The 22,525-nt window shown below is 40.1% G+C and overlaps 1 protein-coding gene across 1 annotated transcript; it reads right to left on the minus strand.

Moving 5' to 3' along the window:
* Nucleotides 1–89: 89 nt before the first annotated feature.
* On the minus strand, nt 90–21,849 carry st7l (suppression of tumorigenicity 7 like). Its single transcript, XM_034083262.2, has 17 exons — nt 21,709–21,849; nt 19,881–20,018; nt 18,122–18,304; nt 17,614–17,696; nt 16,364–16,523; nt 16,224–16,278; nt 15,968–16,083; nt 15,667–15,745; nt 15,279–15,367; nt 13,337–13,437; nt 13,098–13,212; nt 12,913–12,985; nt 12,664–12,766; nt 4,653–4,803; nt 4,359–4,451; nt 4,094–4,233; nt 90–2,130 (listed from the first exon to the last, which is right to left on the minus strand). The coding sequence occupies exons 2-17, from the start codon at nt 19,912–19,914 to the stop codon at nt 2,035–2,037; spliced, it is 1,671 nt and encodes a 556-aa protein (XP_033939153.1). The 5' UTR covers nt 19,915–20,018; nt 21,709–21,849; the 3' UTR covers nt 90–2,034.
* Between the last annotated feature and the right edge of the window lie 676 nt (nt 21,850–22,525).

Below are 22,525 nucleotides of genomic sequence, written 5' to 3' on the forward strand. Positions count from 1 at the left end.
AAAACAATTCCAATGTAGCATTTCAAGAAGAATAAAATAAAAAGATCTCCACAACATAGCAAAAAAGTCACAGACGGAGATTACACTGAAAGAGGAATTTATTGTGAGTTTTGCTTCCAAACTCATCCAAGGGGAGTCTCCTGTCTTCAGCATGTACTCTTATACATTTCGGCTGCACATTACAATATTTCACATTTCAAATGTCAAAAATGTAAACAGGCACTACAGGATGCAAAACAGAATTGTTGTAATTTATAGTAGATCATATTAAAAATATAATCAAAATTTGCAACATACTGTAGTAACACCATTTTCTTTAAACGTCATTACATAATTACCAGCTGGACCTTTTCTACTTTTTCACAAATGTGTTTGCCATTGTTACCTGGCTGCTGCATCTAATTATGCTAACCATTGAACAATCAACACAAAAGTTAAATCACAGTTTGTGAATGCTCTATCAAATTGAATCCATCCAATGTTGAGCAGAGTTGCCACTAAACAGATACCAGTATTGTTGCTGCAGTAAGTAGTAAGTATTGGGATGTACTACAAGGCACTTTTTTACAAGTTCTACAAAATTAAATAAGGTGTGGAGACTTAAGTACATTTCCGTACTCTATATTGTATTGTATCTATATAATGTAATAAACATCAGGTAACCTAACTTGACAAAGTAAAAGTAAACAAGTCTGCCTTAAAGGGTTTAAAATGTAATAAACCTGTTAATGTAATATAAATTTAGGAGGATGCAGCATTATTTTACATAAGTTAATGTATGTTTTTACCTTTTTTCATAACTTCAATCATTACATTTCACATAGAGTATAGGATTATATTACATTACAGGCTTTAAGATGTCAAACCGGGCAGAGTCAGTTTTTACATTTGAATTTAAAACAAGGGGATGCTGGCATCTTTAGTCCGATAGAATAATTATCACATGGTACATTAATTTTCTTTAACATTTCATGTGGCCACCCATCTCTCCTTTAAGGGCTTATCGTATACTTTAAACGGTAATCTAATTTGTTACAGATATAATTACATTTCCTGTGCTGGTATATTCTCTGTACGAGTACTGCAATGTTTGCCTCTCATTATTGTTTGGGGAATAGAGAAGTTGACTAACAAACGAACGAATAACATTCTGTATCTGTACTGCAATCAACAGAATTGCGTAATGCCATGAGAGGCCTGTGACCAGCGATAATACCATTTAAAATGTGATGTTGAGGGGGCGTCAGTTGCCCCAGTGATATAGTGCTGAGGTGTCATGGCATGGTAACAACTGTTAAACTGCAGAGGCGTTGTATACACTGCAGGCCTTTCAGGGCTGTGAATCACAGCTCTGTTTTTAGGAGGTCTTACAGAAGTTTAAATCTGCCACATTGGATGTCTGCGGGGCTCCGAATTTCACCCAAAAGCACTCATTCCAAATACACGGAGGGATCTTTTGTGATACACAGACATGATTGAGCCGGGAATTAGTATCATATTGGGCAAAATTGTCTACATTTGACATTTTAATGTACATAATATGTTTGTTTCCTGTTGTCAGTAAGACACTTGTTTAAACTAACTTATCTGATTAGACAGTAGTCTTAGAAGTATTAAAAACATCCAATTTAAGCTTTTTCATGATTTAATAATTTATTGTGATGGAACAATCTCTGACAACTTTTATTTTTGGACTAAGTAATCTACAGCCAGGTTTTGAAGGGAACTCAAAAACTTCCATTTGCCCAGTGCTGACATAATGACAGGTGAACGGCCCTGTGAAATTGTTTAATATAGTGTTCAGTTAATGTGCTTTTGGAAAACTGTGGCTGCTGGAACAGTGTGGGAGAGGATCTGAACAGCGTATTGCCGTGTTGATACAACCTCTGCCAACATCATCAGTAACAATGCAGCAAGTGGACAGTAATGCTGAAGACAGGAGAGCAAACACTTTATGTCTGAGGGTTTGGAGTGGTATTGGTGTGTGTATGTGTGTCTCTGTGTGCTGTGTGTGTGTTTGTGTGTGTGTTGGGGTCAGATTCGAGTCAGCTGGTGCCAAAAACTGGACGGCATGAAGCTTTCCATCTTGTCTGCGAAGAAGCCCAGGGGTGCAAAGAGTGTGCTGAAGAACTGAAAGAGAGAAAAAGCAGAATGAGCCTTCAGTTGGACGTCAGTAAAAACTCTTCCCATCCATTCTTAGATAATGTTAAAGTAAAACACTTCAAATAAATCCCTGCCCACAAGTTCACTAGATCATTGTTATGGAACTTATATGTTCTGTCCTGAAGTAAAACATTTACAAAAATAGTGATTCAAACAGAAACACAATGGCAGGTAAAGTGCTTGGAAAACATTGTGTTTGGTGTGTTTTACTATTAAGCCTATTGGTCTGTAAACAAGACGAGTGTGACAATACAAAAACTGACCTTGTTCAATTTTTTAAAACAAGGAGGCAGTAAGAAGGCATGAACATTAGTTGCTGAGAGCGCATTTGATTTGTAGCGGTGCAGACAGGGAATACAAACACAGTCATCAAGTATTATCATTTTTCTTTAAATGTTTGTAGTAACAGCTTGACATATATAGTCTGATAGAGGAATACACTTTATATTATCCATGATTGAAATATCAACACTTTTATACATCAAATCAATCGTGTTGACTTTCAGTTTCTCTTTCATTTTATAAATAGTGAAAATGGAATAAATATGGGATTTGTTTACAACATGTGCAAAAGGACATTCTTAGATCCTTAAAGGATCCTTAAATCTGATATACGAGTATGGTTCTCGGACGGACACTATTAAGAGTAAAGAGCCTTATAATCATGACAGATATACAGTATGTTGCTACAGTACGATACAACATTTTGCTTTGATAAGGGTCACCTATGACAATGTATACATACGTAATACAATTGCATAAACTCTATACTTTAACTCAACGTTGTGGCATTTACACAAATCAATTATCATAACTTTTTATTATTTTCTGCTGTAGGTAAAACAAAACATATACATCTTATGCTAGGAAACTAAAAGGATCAACTCAAACACCCATTTTATGATTTCCAGCAGGGCATATACCGCTAACATCTAAGATTTAGATCTAAGATATTAGGTCAAATAGAGCATACACATGTTAGTGATTTAAGTTAGCTAGTAATATCGAAATGTCCTCTAAAATATTACAATATGGCTTCTCTCTGAAACCACTTGAGGTGCGCTTGATACACTTGACACTTTAATAGTCTCATAAGTGGACGCATCAGCCCGGCCAGACCAGTGCTCCTCAAACCCGGACTATATATGAAACATATTCAACTACTATGCTTGCATGTCTGGTTTCCATAAACAAGGGAACGGCAGGCTGCCACCCCTCCACTGTCTTGTGTAACTTGCATCTTCTGTTGAAGAGCAGCAGATTCACAGAAATCTGTTTTCCCTCAGAAGGCAGTGAGGATCGCTGTGTTCCTTCCTCAATGGTTTTCAGGGACTCCATCTGAACATTACACAAACCAGGCTCGCTGGGGCTGCTGTAAAAATCCTATCTCCCCTCAATCTTTCCCATAACAAAAGGAAGAGCACTAGATGTTCTCTGTGGCCTTGTTTTGCTACAAGTCTATGTTAAGGCAGGACGCACCAGCAGGGTCATAAACAAAGGATTAGCCGAAGTAAGGAGTTTGCCAAACTCGCAAAAACAGATAACACAACACTTCTATCATAAATAAACAGTAAGAGCAAGTCATTCAAAGTTCCTAAACCTTTGAGGCTGTAAGATACACTGTTATGTTTGCGTTATTCAGCTGCAGACACTGATAGCTTTAGTTGGGTAACAGCTTGTTTTGGCGGTAAACATGGACTTTACAAGCCTACGACTCTCATGAGCCTCCAGTGTTTCAGACAGTGATAGAAGGCAGCAATTACTACATGGGTTAAAAGGTTCATTTCAGATTTCAGACAATTACCCTATTAAGATCATACAATGTGTTGTTGTGTAATGACTAAAAGTAGATTATCTTAATCAGCTTTTATACAACTGTATGACAACAGCAACTTTGGATATACATTTGATGTGTAATTAAAGTACTCACTGCTTTGGCAAAGACACCCATGAGCTCAGGGAACTGATGTGTGAGCATGGCCAGCATGGCAGTGAAGGAGCAAAGGCCTGCTGTGAAGAGGATGAAGAAGGGAAGCTCTTTCTTTGGGTACACAGACACCTCGTGGAACGCTGGAGAGAAAGCAAGCATTGTCCGAAAAAGAAAGTGACAAAGTCATAAGCAGTGCAGATGAACAAGAAAAACTGAAGCAAATCAATTGCAACTTTGTACAGCTATGCGTAGCTATAACACTTACAGGGCAGCAGTTCTCTATCTGCTGTTTCTGTGCATCCTGGGTAGGGGTAAAACAGGTGACCCTTCTCCAGTGGGTAGGGAATTATCCGGAAGGCTGGAAAAGCAAAAATGGGAAATTGAATTAAGATGACAAACACAACAAGTATGTTATTGTGAATTTTGACAATACATATAATTATGTGTTTTGGTATTCAATGATACCAAAGAAAAAAGTATGATTTCAAAACTATTAACAAAACAAAATGTAATATTCAAAGCAGTGGGATTGAATAGAGAAGGTGGTAGTGGTACGTACTGCCCTCCCAGGTGCAGTGTAGTAGGTTTAAGGCTCCTTCTGCCCTCTTCCAGTGCTGCAGGTGGAAGAAAGCATATGCCACTGCCTCGCTGTCACCCCTCTTCAAGATGTGCTCAGGAGGAAGGATCAGGCTCTTCATCTCTAATAAGTACTGCAGACAGAAAGAGGAAGGAATAGGACGTCAGTGCCATATTGCTTTTTGGCTTCTGAACTTGAAAAGAATGACAGATAAGTATGTTATTGCAGCACTTTATGCTGCAGTCAAAAATGAGTCTGATCTCTTGGCTAAAAAACTCAAACTACAGTTGATTTAAATTATTTAAAGAAATAGTGGCAAACAATTGCAACGTCCATCGTGTGCAAACATTTGCTGTCACCATACTCGTTCTCTATATAGTGCATAAATGCAAAGTGCCGGCGAAAAATGACCATAAAGCAAAGGAGACCAAATATTTTATTTTTTTGTGAAAAAAAAGACTACTGAAATGGGATGTTTCTGAATGAGGAATAAGCAACTGTCAGCATAAAACCTTCAGATGAAGGTTTGGTTTTCCGCCGATGGTTAAAAGCCAATTGAATCCACTCTAATAGTTTCATTCACATCTTCTCCCTGTATCTCAGTCAGCACTTCACTTATTTCATTGAGCAATTCCCTCTAGCCATCTCCCTGCAGACTAAAACATATTTTCTTCATGTGAAGTATTTGTTGTCGGCGTTATTTTGCAATTGATCGAGGTGGGAAGGAGAAGCTTTCCAAAGCTCTGCGAGTGTGTGTTATTGTTACAGTACAGTACACTCATTCCATGAATGCTCACCCCCCCCCCTCTCCTCCCCTACTGTGTAAGTTTGTCCCAGTGAGTCAGTCGGTTCACTCTGCTGACCAAGGCCCACATCCCAGAGTTAAAACATGTAGAACAGGTATGCTTTCTGATATTACAGTAAACAAACATCTAGAAATTAAAAAACAGAATTAAGTGTACTGCATTTCTTCAATATCTATTTTAAGTTCAGGCCTACCTCTGTCCAAACACGAGTCAATAATGGGTGTGCGTTGACTTTGCTGAACATGCCACTCTACGAAATATATGTCTGTGGTGCCAAGTGTGGCAGGAGTGTATGTGTGTGTGTGTGTGTGTGTGTGTGTGTGTGTGTGTGTGCGTGTGTGTCCCCTGGGCTGGATTCCCAGGCGGCCAGCTTCACAGCACTCTGGATCTCAGACTGACACTTTGGGAAGGTTACCCCACAGCTAATCCTGTCTAATCCCTTCCATGGTCACATGCTCAGCCAGCCATCCATCCATCTGGCCGGCCAGACCGTGATGCTTCACCCATCTCCCCCTGCCTTACCCTTCTTCTCCACTCTCACCCCTCAGGATCACAGCTACAGCAACTACGGCCTGGCTCATCCCCGTCTTCCTCCTCATGCTCGCTTTCCTGCTCCTGCCAATATCATCATTGTTGTATTCTAGCCATATTTCTGTGTATTATGCTCTCTGCAGACAGCCCACCCTACCCATCTGTCTCCCGCTGGCCACCTCCTGAATCTCTCACCCTCATGGGTGACAGCTCGCCACTTCCAAACAGGTGTGAACACTCCTCACTTATCTTCTAGCCTCTTCTCTTTCCATCTTGACATCCTCTGTAGACGTTACAAGGATCGGCAGCTAAGGACGACGAGAAGCTGCTGGTTTGACCTTATAGCTTATCCTCTGTCTGACTGACTTAACTCAGCTCTCTCTGCTCCAGCCAAGACACTTGACTGCCAGGTTTCATCCTCCTCACCATTTTGGTCTCCTTTCTTTCGATCACAAACCATTTGCCATCCTCGACTCCCCCGGCACCAGAGTCAAGGCAGTCAGCCAGCTCTAGAAGCAAAACTACCACTGTTTCTGACAAATAATATACATTTTGTTTTACATACACACTTTAAGAGAACCCAGGATGAGTAGGAAGCTGGCTTTAATTGAGCGCATAGGATATGGACAATCCGTTGGCAAGCAAATGTGTCATTTTGGTTAAAATTAGATGTATGCATGCTTCTTAGTAAACATTAAGCTGTCTTTGGCTCTTTTCTGCTTTAACAAATGTAAATGTCCCCTCTGTGGGAGAAATAAAGGTATTCTGATTGAACAGTGTTACACATATCTTTGCCTCAGTTTGAGTCTGTTTGCTATATTGAATAACCAGTAAATGGCACCCTTGTAGGTGTGGGTCCCCTGTGTTTTAAGATTAACCATTTAGAGGGGCTGGCTGCTCAGCTGTCCTTCCTCACATGCCACAGTATTAGACCTGGTGACACCTCAGTCCTCGGTGCCGACCCCCCCCACCACCCTCTCGTTCTTCGGCCTGCTTCTCCACTCCCTGTCGCCTCTTTGATGAAGGGATTGGGTTTCATGTGTTCTCCTTTTATCCCCGGGCAGTCATAAGCCCAGAGCATAACTCATAAGCTGCCTTCCGATTCGAATCTGCGGCACTTTGCTGCTCACAATGGGACACACAGGCAACAATGACATCAGCCTTGGAGTGGCTCTATAAGGGTCGGACAAACATACACGTGTTCAGCGAAGGAACATAAAGTCAAACAGGTGTGGCAGATTAAGAATCTCAACTGCAGTGAGTAAAAGGCTCAGCCAGCTACTCCAACCTCGACTGAGGACAGTGGCAGACAGCTCACAGCGTTTATTCTAAAGTGGGCCATTCCTTTCTACTCCCTCCCTTTGCCTTGTCTGAATCAAACCTCATCCATCTTAATACAGAACAAACCCACGACTGCTGCTCTGTATCAATTTACAAACCAAAAAGGCAATTTCAGAGGTAAACTAAGAAAAGGTCCGCATGTTTAAGGCTTGCCATGTGATCTAGAGGAGAACATGTCAACCAGAATTGGGTGAGATGAGAAACCGCCTTCCAAAGTGGAGTAAACTAGCAAAGTAGATGGGATCAGGTCACCCAAACTGCTTCAAAATAACCGTGCATGGACCTAAGTGGTGGCACATTTCAATGTACAACAGATTTAGATAGCAGGAACAATTGATCAGCTGTCCAAGCATCCAGAAAACTGTCAGTTTTTAAACCGCTGGCTGCTTGAGAGGCTGATTGGAACAGACAGACAGATGGAAGAAACTAAATGTGGAGGAGGGGGATAAATAGAGAAGGACAAGAAGATGAGGAGTGGAGGCAAATAGAAGGTTGGGGGAAGTAAATCGGGGCAAGATGGAGAGCTTGCGAGGGAAAGGGTAGTTTGGGAGGAGGGCGGTGTGCACTGAACCAGACTGAAGCATGTGTGTGCGGATGTGGGTTTAGTGTGTGTATAGCTACAGCAGTTTGGATAAGCTCATGTGATACAGCCTAGTATGAAATTCATATATAATCTCCTTGGCATGCTTGATAACACACCCACACACTTAATACTTGACCCGCCATTGTTCCCTCATTACTCCACTTGTCCATTCAGCTTTTCAACCTTAACTTGATGTTAAAACATGCTGTGCTTACACTCACACAGGTACGCTTCTTGAAACCAATGGCTAACTGGTACATTGATGATGATGATGATGATGATGATGATGATGGTTAAAAATACACTATATTCCCATGGATTCAGATTTGTCAATGCTACAGTACTAGACTCTGTACTCCAGCTCAGTGTAGCAGGTATAAGCATCAGAATATACTTAAATTACTCAAAGTAAAAGTACTCGCTATGCAGATTGGCCCATTTAAGAATGATATATATCATATGTATTCATTATAATCATTAATGCATTCATGTGTTATCAAAGCTGGTACAGGTGCAGCTAGCTTTAATGACTTTGTATGCGGTAAATATTACTACAGGTGTAACTAAAGTCTTATTTAAGTGTTGATTATATTTCACATTAGTCATCACAATCTGTTAAGTAATTTAAGCTACTAATATAATTTAGTGTATTAAAAGTACATCATTTACCTCTGAATTGTAGTGGAGTAGAAGTACCATACAATGGAAACACTCAAGTGAAGTACAAGTATCTCAAAATTGTACTTAAGTATAGTGCTTGAGTAACTGTACTTAGTTACTTATCACCTCAGATAATTGCTTAAAGGTGACATGTCATGCTTTTCCGGTTATTGCCCGTCCCCTTGTGTGTTATGAAGGTTTTTATGCATGTAAACGGTGTGCAGAGTCAAAACCCTCAAAGTACACCATGTAGGGAGTAAAACTCTAAAACAGAAAATACCTCCCCAAAACGCCTCGTTGGAGATACGTCACTGTCCATTTGATTCTTCCGGGTACATCATGATGTCATGTGGTCCCTGGAACGAAATGGACCAATACGTGGAGCCGTTACGTTACGTCACGTCCGCGGAGCCGTTACGTTAAGCCCCCGCTGATTGGTCCAAATTGACCAATCCACGGACTTCCTCACACACACACTCAGTGCAGGCAGCTCTGCTGATTTCTCCTCCCTGGCTGCAGGCTGATAACAGACAGTTGGGATCGCGGAGAAATTCTCTCTGCAGACCCATTCTCACAGCGTTTATCAACCTTTTTCTTACTCCATATCAAGCCACACTTATTGTTTTTACTTCGGCTGTGACTTTGTGTGCTCAGGGTGAGTTTGGCTGTGTTTCGCTGTGTATCGCTAAACAAGGAAATCACAGCTCCACGGAGCTTAGCGCGATTCACAACGTCCCGACTGGTCCCGACCAATCAGAGCACACTGGGCTCACAGGGAGGGGGGGGGGGGGGGGAGAGCTGCAACGAGCCGTTTAGTGGAGAGAGTGAATACTGCTGAATACAAATACTTTACAGAGATGCTGCTGTATGTGAAACCAATGTGAGTTTGGAAAATTGCACAGTATAAATCTATTCTAGTAGACCTCAACAATGGAATTATGATCAGTGGAAATGGCCATGACATGTGACCTTTAACTATAACTTCTCATCTATAAGGAAAATTCATTCCTCTAACGCCATATGAAATTAAGCTGTTATAAAACTAGTTATTTGATTATGCTGTACAGAAAAGAATAATAGATGATTTAATATCGGAAGTATCCATTAGATGAAGCCCTATATGATCGGCTGATAACTTTCTAACCTAAGACTGACCTTTTGCTTAAGTATGCCCACATTTGTACACTATTTAGGCAGCTAGAATTAAATCTACAAAGACTACAGAATTAGTGAACTTTTGGACGAAAGCCCTTTGCAAATCCTACTTAAGGGGGCGACAGGCCAGCCTGTGTTTAAAAGGCAGAAGTCACAGGTGCACTCATCATAGCAGACAACTAGGGATGCTCCGATCGATCGGTCACCGATCGAGATCGGCCGACACTCACTCTCTACCGATCGATCGGTCACCGATCGAGATCGGCCGACACTCACTCTCTACCGATCGATCGGTCACCGATCGAGATCGGCCGACACTCACTCTCTACCGATCGATCGGTCACCGATCGAGATCGGCCGACACTCACTCTCTACCGATCGATCGGTCACCGATCGAGATCGGCCGACACTCACTCTCTACCGATCGATCGGTGCTCTCTAAACATGCCGATCGCGAGAGCCGATTGCATGACGTAAAATACGTGACACTTTTCTCTGTGCACGGCAAAAACAAGCTCGCCAAAATGGCTTCACCGGTCTGGCATTATTTTAAGGTGTCCGAAAAAGACAGTAAAATAGCGGAATACAATGTGTGTGTGAAGCTGAAATCCTGCAGCTCCGCCCGCCAGACCGGTAAGCGGAGCGAAACACACAAGAGTTAGACCTAACACACTTAGCTATTTTATCTACCTCTGGAACAAGCTAAACTAGTTATAATAAATATATTTATTCTTCACTGTCGGGTCACTCATTACTAGATCAGTGAGCTGCATGAAATACTGACAGGCTGTCAGGAGAGGGAGAGGGGGAGAGAGGAAAAGAGAGCGCTTCCGCTCATTTCTCCCGTGTTATTCTCCAAAGTGAATGTAAACTTGAATAATGTACATCATTTGAATGTAATAATTAAGTTGATTGTTGTTTGTGGAAGCTCCAGTGAATGAGCATTAACTCAGTTTTAAACATCACTTTAAATGGAAGATTTAAAGAGATGTTTAAATCTTCCATTTAGGCCCACCCACTCGATCGGATCGGCCGATACTGATTCCGGCCCCAAAATTGACGATCGGAGCATCCCTACAGACAACACAAAGCAACAACCCCCCTTCTTCCCAACTGGCACATTTACATTCAGCAAGTCAAAACACAACTGGTTGAGGCCTGATTAAGCACCAGATGCCAGTCAAAGGCTGAAAGATGAGCCTAGCAATAATTCCCTGTGAAAGGGTGCTACAAATGTCCTAAGGTTGGCCAACATCAGACTCTCTGTTTGGCTCGAACGGGGGATGAGGGAACATGAGAGGATAAGAAACAGGATGAGGGTACGTGATGAGAGGAGAGAGGATGGCTGCCTCTGGGCACAGTGGGGGAGGGAGCCGCTGGAAAGACAGTGGAAATGAGGGCCCTCACTTTAAAATCAAAGGCTGGCCACACACACACACACACACACACACACACACACACACACACACACACACACACACACACACACACACACACACACACACACACACACACACACACACACACACACACACACACACACACACACACACACACACACACACACACACACACACACACACACACACACACACACACACACACACACACACACACACACACACACACACACACAGCGAGATGAAACAACACCACCCTACAAAGGCCAAACTGAGACACAACTCGGCAGCAAGACTTGTGTATAACTCGGTGTGTGCACGTGTGACATCTAATCCTGTGGGAACTGATGTGAGAGGCCAGAAGGATATCCAGTGATATGTTCTCCGTGGTTCAGTTGTTTAACGAGCTCATTTCTTATTACGCAACTGAAACCAATGAATCCGTCATACCTTTACAGTATTCCTAGGGACCTACATGTGGAATCCAAACTATACTACCTGTCAAAACACACAATGCTGTATGATGCCAAACATATTGTGTTGTCTTGTAAGTGTAGTTGATAAAAAGGTGGAATGCAGCCATTTCACATTTTAAAAAGTGTTGGATTTTATTTTGACTGATTAATACTAATTACAATAATCACCCAAATCATATATAAGCTTTATTGTCTAATTCTGAGAATTCAGGTGTGATAAAAGGAATTAAGAGCTCCCGTTTAAAAGACCCACACCGCCACCTGCTGGTGAGCCAGTGCATAGCATGTCTGGAATAATGAGAGCGCTCTATTTGTATGTTACAGCACCTGTTACTGCTGACATAAATCACCTATACCTTTTAGGACTGATAGTTTATCCGTCTGCCAGTTATTCATGATTATTTCTGTGTGGCAGTTATGCATGGCAGGGGAAATGGTGCTATTAGACTAAATATAGAAATTCTACCCAAATCTATCCAATCCATTTCCAGCATAGCAGCTGCATGGATGAAAACAAACTTGAACGCATATGTTTCACTATGTGTGTGTAACTGAAACAGGATGCACGCAGGCCACACAGAGGTCTAGTCCTGAAATGAGGAACAGGCACAACAAGGTCTGTCCCGATAATGACTTTATCCACTTATCGTACATGCCAGCATGTTGCCAGAATAAACAACAGGGTTTTCCCAATGAAAATAAGACTTGGGAATTGTGTGTGGACCTTACACATTGTAGTCAACGGAGAGATTAATGTTATTGATTTTCTTTGGTTGTGTGATTTTATTATTTTACGCTTTATTTAAGAGGTTAAGGATATCAAATTCAGATTTCAATATTTGAATAGTCTTAAGAATTAAAAGTTCATTGCTGATAAAAAGGGTATGCAAATATTATCATTATAACAGTAGCATAAAATGGCAAAACTATCATTTATCACAAGGTTATTATCCTATAGCACAACAAAAAGTCATGATTGGTTGTTCGTGACCCGCAGCAACCATCAGATTCAGTGTCAGGTGTATTCGTGTGGTGACTGACCTTTGGCACGTGTGGATTGAACTCAACAGCTCTGTGTATGGCCTCCACAGCATTCATCTCTGCCGTGCTGAGCCCTCGCCGTGACGCGGCCTCTGGAGAGAACCTGAGACAAATCACCTCAGATGACACACTGTAGCAGCTCACATCGTTATTAAAGCTGCTCTTAGTGCTGACATACAAAACAGGTTTTAAAAGATACTGAGTGCTATGCAAGATTCAAAGGATATTTCAAACCAAAAGGACACATACTTATCTGATACAGCCCGTGCTTTCAATAGTGCTGATGTGTAGCATATAGTGGCTGATTTTGGCAAGCTGATGTCTACAGTGGCAGAGGAAATTGGGAGTCATGTGACATATCTCATATTTTGTCAAGCAATGAGAACATTTCAGTGCAAACATAGTATAATTTCTTCAGATTTCTTGCGTTTTACCGTCATATTTGGCGAGGACTGCTTGGACATCAGCATATGCCTGAAGCTCTAGAAGCGCCTCCAAGAGGTTTTCGTGTATATTTAACATTCCCAACAGTGGGAACTCCTTCATTAACTGTGAACATTGAAAATATCACACAATAAATATGGATTTTGTTTTGTACTTCTTTAAGACCAATGTTTTAATAATAGTACATGTTGCCCCAGATGCATGCTTATACAAAAAAAATAACACTCACATCTCTCATCATTTTAACTGCTTCTTTAATCCGGCCCAGCTTGCGTGCACACATTGCCATTCTACGTTTAATGTACACCAGTAAGTTGATATCTTTTCCAGCTGTGGATGGCAAACAGAAAATGTGAGACGATTAATCAACACTCATCAGTCAATCGATTTTAAAACAAGAATATCATGGATACAGCTTGTGGTCTTGCGTAGAGGAAAAGCAATGATGCATTGATGGCATATTGCACCTGTGACTACATCACAAGAGGTTGTGGACAGATGTGGCCTGATCTATTTATAGCCGTTCTGCGCTGCTGGCACTGCACAGGGTGTGGCATGGCATGTTGCATTACTATTTATAAAAGTGGGTGTAGTTATTCCTAAACTAGTTAGCTATCATTCAGCTATTGAGCCTTGTGGTTTAATATGCATTATTCTATAACACATAGGTGAACAAGCTCTCTGATTGGTCAATAGGCGTGTTTGATTCCACGATCAAACAACGGTCAAATAGAACGTGCCTTTTCACAACAAGTCAGTATCCCTCCGCGTCTGAGAAAAACGGTATACCGTTGGGCCTAAAAGCAAACTGCCTGCAGTTTTCTTTTCGAACTGGAACAAGAAAGCAGCAGAGAAGTAGTGGTTTCCATAGCGACACACAGCCGTTACACTGTTACATTGTCTCTCGTTGGAAAATCGTTAGCTACAAAATGTCAGATTTTATAGTTAATTTTGATTTTTTGGGGGGCCTCAGTATTGTTCTTATTATTTCATCATTGTTATTATCTTTGTTGTTGCTTCAAAAAGGTCAAACTTGCCTAACATTCGTTTTTTTTTTTTTTAAATTATCCTTAAGGCACCAAATATGTGACGATGGCATTTAACGAGGAAACTAAAAATCATAAATGCCACAACGACAGGGAGCGCCAGAACAGGAGAGGAGCAATGTTTGAGGAGCCGGGCAATGCCCTTTGCCCAGTAGCTTCGTTCGAGGCCTACCTATCAACACTGCCCGAATCAGCAAAGGCTTTCTAGTTTCTACCACCATCCAAGGAAGTCGGTGAAGCCTGGGGATGCGGTGTGGTATAGCATGGAGCCCTTGGGGGTGAACAGCCTGGGGTCCATGATGACCCGCATTAGTGAAGAGGCTGGCACTGCTAAGCGTTACACAAACCATTGCAGAAGCACCTGCATACAGCGGCTGGCGGAGGCAGGGTTGGAGGCCAGAGAAATCATGTCCGTTAGCGGGCATAAAAATGAGTCATCGCTTCGCAGCTACTGGGCTCCATCTCTGGACAACAGAAAGATGTGGAGCAATGCGCTTTTTGCCGGTCCGGGACACGCCATGAAACGGCCACTGGAGGAAAGCTCTTCCGATAACCTACCCGTGAACACCACAGCACCACCTGCAAAAAAGTCTGGCATGGAGTTCATGGAGAGCGGTTTCAAAAATTGCACTTTTAATGGCAGCATGAACATCCACCTTCATTCGGAAGCCAAAATGTTAAATATGTAAATAAATAAATAAATAAATAGCCTAATTCAAGAATTGTTGTCAATAAATTGTTTTCAATAAATTGGTTAATAATATATTATTTACTATAATTATATCAATAACTGTAAGCGGGGAAGCAGGAGTGTTCGATTGATCGGCTAGCGTTACCAAAGGAACTACTTTATAGGAACTACTTTCTGACGGAGATTAACTCAAGCAAAGTGTAGGTTTGGGAGCAAATTAGCCCACATTATGAAATTATTTTACGATATTGTTGATTACAATGATAGTTTGTGTTATAGAATCGCAATCATACACTCCAGTACACTCCTGCCGCAGTACTGTCGTACCAATAATGACGTTCAAGAACGGCCTCAAGTAATGACGTTCAAGACGTTCAAGAACGGCCTCTCGTGTATGATTGCTTAACTTAATGTTTATGTTAATCGATTCTTACCAATAATTAATGCTTTTTTGAAGAGGCGTTCAGCTTCTGTGATAGTTGTTGCTTCTTCCTCTGCTAGGAGCACATAGGCTGCAGCACATCTGCACACAAATAAAAGACACAAAGAGACAGATTTCAACAGCCCGTCCTGTTTGCATGCACTTCAAAAATGTAGAGCATTAAGGAAATCATTTGAACACGAAAGCCCAAATTAAAAGGCCATAATATTATTAAATGTATTTGTTTATTTATGTAATTAAAGCAAGCATAATTACAAAAAACGTTTGCGTACTAAATGCATTACAACAGTACAGTAAATAATATTTAGAAGATACAGAGTTATACTTATTAATACAATATTTAAAGAGACAGTAGAAAACTGAGTAAGAGGAGGACTCACTCCTGGTTCATTTCGATGGCCTGGTAGGCTGCTCTGATCCTGGCTTGAGGATTTCTCTCTCTCCAGGCTTTCTGCATAACTGTAATGAGATGAAACTCTAGGTTAATATCCATGTTGACTCGCAATCAATTCACTTTTCCAAGTCAAAAACTCAAAGAAAAGAACAAAGAAACATTTCTGTTTGAACATTTACAAGGAACCAGAGATATCTCTTCCAAGGAGCAGTCTTTTGCTTGAACATTCTTAAAAACAAAAAAAGATGACATCTTTGTTTGATTGCTAGTCACGGAGTAAAACTTACCAGCATCTTCTGGCCGTAATTGTGGAGTGTCTCCTGTGAAGAAGGTCTGATGGTCTTGAGCAGACAGGTTCATATCGTAGTAGGTTAAGGGTTCCTTCCCTGTCACCCAGGTGTACCTGTAGTGTAAAATATAAAATAATAACAGTTCAGCTACAGTTTTATGATCCGCAATGTGTGAACAGAAATAAAGCAATTTTCTTGGACAAAGACACACTATGAGATGCACTCCATACTGCTAAATCTGAATTACACATACCTGTTGTATTCTGCTCCTCTGAACAGATTTAAAGGGTTCCTCCAGACCTTACACTCTATCGAAAGAAAGACAGTCTCTATTAGTGCTAGTAGTATTATGAGTCGCATTGCTGTGATAGTTTGTATTATATGCATATTTACCAGAAACACTGGGCCTGGGCTCTGCCTCTCCATTAACTGAAGCAAACAGACCAGTGGTGGAGCTGCTCTCCACTCCCCCCAGCAGCGGACGCAGGTGGCTCACTGACACTTGTTCAATGAACGAGGTCCCATATTTACGAAAATACCACCACTCAAATATCTGCGGAAGAAAAAACATGTTTTTATAAAGTATGCAATAAGAAAATAAAAGCTAGGTAAGTGATCCTTTCGTGGCAATTGCTTTCTAATCACTACACCGTGGATCCTTCTTACAATATTTTGCCATGCCCATGGAAGCGTCCAAAAACTAATTTAATGCAATAATGGAGTTTAATCTCTGCCCAAAATACCATTTAAAAGAGAAGATAAGGCTCTTTCGCTATACTGACGATAAACGTGAGCTGGTATTTTTGGAAATCAAAATCTTTTTATTTTCTCCCCTGCGAAAAATCTGTTCATCTACATTACATCAGTGCGAGAGCACAACATTAAATGGTAAATTAACTACTTATAAAGCGCTTCGTCAGGTCTTTTCCACCCCTCAAAGCGCTTTACATACTATGAGTCATTCGCCCGTTCACACTCATTCATACAGAGCAGTGTCACTTGCTCTAGGGAACCGACATCCACACACACAAATCACACACTTTTGGCAAATCAGGAGCAATTGAAGGTTAAGTATCTTTCCCAAAGATACATCGACATATTGACTGCACGGAATGGGATCGAACCCACAACCTTATGGTTTAAAGATGACTGCACACTTGCCAAGAAAACGTATACAATGGTAATTTATTGAGTGGCTGGACAAATGCTAACCTTAACTTGCCATTTGGCAAAAGATCATTTTGCTCCCTGCATGCCATTATTCTCAGTACATACATCTTGATATCTTTATTCTACATAGCCTTGCCAACATAAGATAACTCTTGTTTGTTTATTGCTTCTAAATTATTCTGATTTATTCAACCTTTGTTCTGCTCCACTCTCGCAAAGTGTTTTCACCCCCTCAGTTTAAAATCAAATGCACCGAGTGTACTAGAATTTATTTTTCATTAGAGCATTTAATTTAATAGTGTCACTCCTTACTTAAACTAGGCTTTGACCACTGTGTTTAATCTTGTATTTTTGAAAAAGAACACAGAATTTGGGACGATTTGATTGTATTGAAGTAAGTGGCTTAGCATCAAATATATTTGTACAAATGGTTAATATTAAACAGAGGTGTTACGGTGCAAGGAATAACTTACAAGGATGAGTCCAGAGATGAGAGATGAGGTTCCAGTGAGAGCCACATAGAACTTGGGGGTCAGTGTATTCAGAAACACTGAGGCTGAAAGAAGAAGGGGAGACAGTTAGTATTCTGCCATAATGCTACCACGTGTCCTATGTTGGGACCGTGCAATTAAAAAAAACATGCACCAAACCACATTTCAACAGAAAAGCATGGCAATAAGATTAGTAAAGCCGGTGGCATGTAGCCTTATACCTTTTCCCGGTTACATTGTGCAAAAATTAGCACACAACAATAAACTACCCAATCGTGAATACATCCGATACACGCTGCTGTTTGAAATAAAACAACGCAGAGGTGACATACGTATGTAAAGGGTCGACTACGAACTAACCAAAACATTTCTTTATGTGTGCATGAATGAGTCAGAAACCGGACTGTCAAACGAACAGCTCCCGCTTGCTGTCAGCTAAAGCCAGCTAGCCGATGCTAACAATAGCTAGCTAGCACTTGCTTTCATTCACCTGAGGTAAGAGTTTCCTGCAGTTTCAGCGGGCTCCAGAGGACGTATATCATGATCAGAACCATGCCGAACCAAATGAAGCACACGTAGGTCCATGACCAGGAGAGCCAAGACTTTAATTTCTCTGTAAATCCGAGAGATTGGGGATTACTGCCAGCGGTGTCCTCCATGTTTCTCCGGATGCCTGTAAACAGAGGAGTCACGTGATCACCAAGTAAAATGAGTTCTATTTTGAAATCTCCACAACAACCCATTTCCGGGAACTACAGAACAACTTTATTTATATTTTTGAAAAATGTACTCATTGTCTAAACTCAAAGATATGTTAATGAATATGTAAATAGTCCATATCTTTTTTTATTTTTTATTCTTTATTTATTTGGGGTCACATTATATTAAAAGTACAGTTTTTCAAATCATATATTTTTAGAGACCCGAAAATGACAAATGAAATAGCAAACAAAATTAGTCAAAATAAAATAAAAACGAAAAAGTACACAGGGATTGTTTGAAATGGAAAATGTCTACACATGTACATATGCACACACATGTGTCCATACATACCTACAGTATACATATACATTCAATCGGTGTATAGAAACACAGTCAAACAAGGGATGGTCGTCTTTGGGATATGTAAATTCTCCACTTTTTCCATATTAAATAGTCCATATCATAGCATAAACATAAGCTTACATGGAATAGAGACTGAGTAAATTATGAAATATGCCCCAAATATGATTGGGGTACATTATCAATTAGATTGGGACCAATTATAAATTATTCACTTACATTGTAGTGTTGTGTTATAAAAAGCTATTTTACTCAGTGACAGCACTGTTGCAGCCCACCATAGGCTACCTTAGCTTTGCTTTTATCTATTTGGTTCTACTTTTAATGCGTAGGGAAAAAAAGAAAAACTAGTACTATGATGCATTTTTGTGTCATACATTAAATTACCCAACAGTTTAAAATAAGTTGCCTAATCTTACTCCTCTGCCAGTCAGCTGTTAATATAAGTCAACAATGATCTAGCTGTTGTAATAATATTGTATTGCACCAAGAAGCATTTCGTTTTTAACATTTGAGAAAACACTTGGCAATCCTAGAAGATGATCGTTATTTGTTTTGCATAACCAACAGTTGAAATCCAAAAGAAAATCCATTAATTACACTATCATTCAGAGAGAATGGCCACATCATCAGATTTGTGAAGCTGGGGCCAATGTTGTTGGCATTTTTGTTCACCAACTAATTAACTGACTCCTAATTGATTATTTAATTCAACTAATTCATTTCATTAACATAACTATTTGTAATATAGGCCTTATATTAATGATGGATAACCTCCACAAGCTAATTTCAGATGGTAATACTATTCATGACCAGTAGGTGGGGCCATTACCACATTGAAACTTTTACTCTGTTGCCATCAACTGACTGCAGGTGGAGACAACATTACATTTGGTATTCTCCCTCTTAGTATTGAGATTCATTACAATATTGAAGAAATGCCCTCTTTCTTCGGCCCGTTTTTCACTACTAATTAATTTGTGCAGGCCTAATCTAAAAAGTAAAAGTTTGAATCAAAGGGTGGGATTTTGTTGAATTGCCAATGATTGTACATTCAGAATACTCTCTATTCCTATGATTTACATAACAACAAAAATGTACTTTGTCAAAAATAAACAGTTCACTAAGATCGTTGCTATCAGGTAGAGATATATTTTTGGATGCGTACAACCCGTAGCACTTCTCACCTTGTGCGATTGACTCACATCCCACCATGTGCATGTGATTTGTTGGAGTGCATTCTAGTTGGAGGTTACAGCCATTGAACGACAGAGAGCCAGATTTGGTCCTGCTCACACATGCCCTTGGGTGTTTTCTGCCTGATGCTGATGGACAAGCACACACGGGGTTAAAGGCCTGTCATATAAATCAGGTACAATCACTTTAGAGGTGAAAACATGCATGATGCCACTGACAGGGAGGAAGAGTGAGGAAAAGAAAGGAGGAATAAAAGCAACAGAGGTCTGTGGAAGTTATCGGAGTTGTAAAGCATGACCTGCATGTCTGAATGTATTTCCTGCTGAAATCATATTTCCAAATGACCTCTGCTCAGTGACTCATTCTTTGATAAAACATACATGTAGCTCCAAGAATATACTGGGTAAACACTGTTATCTCCTCTTGTATTAACACACCACCACTTCTATCGGTTGGATCTCAACAGCAGTCAAATAAGATAAATATTTAGATGAATGCAAGGACATTTGCAGAATGTCTTTATGTATCTGAAACACATGTTATTATAAAACATTTTATATTATAAATACAAATTATATACAATACATTTCAAATATAAAACATTGATACACAAATTGCAAGCAATGGACCTCAGTAAGTGGGACATGACCTGTACACAACCGGTCAGCCGGTGTCCAGTAATGCAGAAGCAATATCTCTCATCATTCTGCAGTCACCTGTATACTTAAGGTTCATTTACAATTTCACGTCTCTTATCCTTTCTGCCATTCTGGACTTCATGTTCTGTTTATGTAGTTTCTTTCTTTTCTCTCCTCAAAGCTTTTAAGAGTCCTCTAATCATACATAATTAATCAGGGTTTTCACTCAAATGCACTGCATTTCTCACTCTCATTATTACTTAAGAGGCTGCTCTTTAAGGCTCGAAAATACCCGGTGTTCTGTTGATCGTATTTTTTTACAAAGCCAGCTGTTTCAATACATGAGGATGTTTAAGACAAAGAATATACAAAACATTTATTAATATCTTAGAGCGTTTCCAGCAAATGCTGTAATTTCATTACTTCACATAACAATTCTAATTAAATCTGCTTGCTGTTAGGGAAACATTTTAGTCAAACTTGAGCAGAGATTTATATACAATACAATTTTAATGAGTAATAAAGGTTGGTCGTTTGTCAGCTCTGAAATACAGAGGTGGTCCCTGCTGATGGAAAACTTTATGAAACTGGTTCTTGTCTCCCACACAGCTTTCTCTCTGTGAGTTTATATTACTCGTCTCCATGAAGGGACTCTCCCCCCACAAGTCATTTCTCTCAAAACACTTCATTTTAAAAAATGTGTGTTCTTTTTTGCATTAGGAGAACGTGCCGTTTGACCACATCTGAAAGCGATGGTGCCGCAGAAAAATGATTTCCTCCATGACAGGCTCACGGACCATGCAGCAACATTTCAACCTTTTTCTCTGTAAATCTGTGAAGAAGAGTGGACAAGCTCTGCTGCTGTTTCATAACTACAATGATGACTAATTTACACCACATTATGCGTCAGCAGAGAGGATACTCACCGTTGAAACAGCAGCCAAGAAGATACATTTAATGCATACATTCACCTATGTTATGATTGCTAAGTCCTCATTTTGATAGAATGGAATATAATGTATTTGTGGGAATGTAAAAATGCAAAACATGCAATAACAGCATAAGAGTGCAGCAAGCAGCCTCTCATCCAGTGTGTACACTAGCTGTTTCATTGTATACAACTGCAGCCAACTGTAAGTATAAATGGAAGAGGCAGAGATGAATAATACATATGAATTACCTTCATGCAGTCAGGGTCTTTCTTTCCACTCCCCTCTGCTGCAAGAACATCATTTTTTAGAAACAATAAGATAAAAGGCAAGGTGCTCATATAAAAAAACGCAGATATCGTTCACGAACATGTTGCTTCAATGGTTGCAGGAGCTTAAAAGGTGTTACAGTACTTTCTGAAAGGTGTTAAATAGCTTTTGTACTGCACACAACAACATGTAATGAAAGTCTTTATGCAGTTTAAATGAAAGCTGCAAAGATAGAGCAAAACCTGCTTTCCTAAAGTTAATAAGGCTGCCTTTGTTTGTGCTGAGACGACATGACTGACGTCATTGGCAAGTTGAGGAACTGTGTCCACATTCTTTATTTTCTTTGACACCGTTTTTTTAAACACATTCTCTTAACTCAATAGGTCAGTTGTTGTGCTACACACGGTTGAGCAAGCGGATATGGGCACATGGTGAATGTTTAAATCCAAAATCCCAACATATACATACATTTTTAAAAACACTAATACAAAAATACATAGTGCAAAACAAGTTACAGAGATTATGTACTTCTTATTATTGGTTGTTGTATCACTTTGGTTGTTATTCCCACTGCAACCACTGTAGTCACTATAAAAGTAACACAGCCATTAAAATGGCTATACTTAAGCATGTGGATTTTCCAGCGAATGCTATTGACAGCATGGTTAGCATGGTAGGTACGCAGTTCAGTGTTTTGGAATACTGAAGTGCCATTTTCTTTTCAGTACTGAACACAACATACAACTGAGGCTGTGAATGTTTGTATTTGTAAGTTAAAGTTACAAAACCACAGATGTC

Source organism: Pseudochaenichthys georgianus, chromosome 5 (genome assembly GCF_902827115.2).
Source record: "Pseudochaenichthys georgianus chromosome 5, fPseGeo1.2, whole genome shotgun sequence".
In the NCBI taxonomy this organism is placed as follows: Eukaryota; Metazoa; Chordata; class Actinopteri; order Perciformes; family Channichthyidae; genus Pseudochaenichthys; species Pseudochaenichthys georgianus.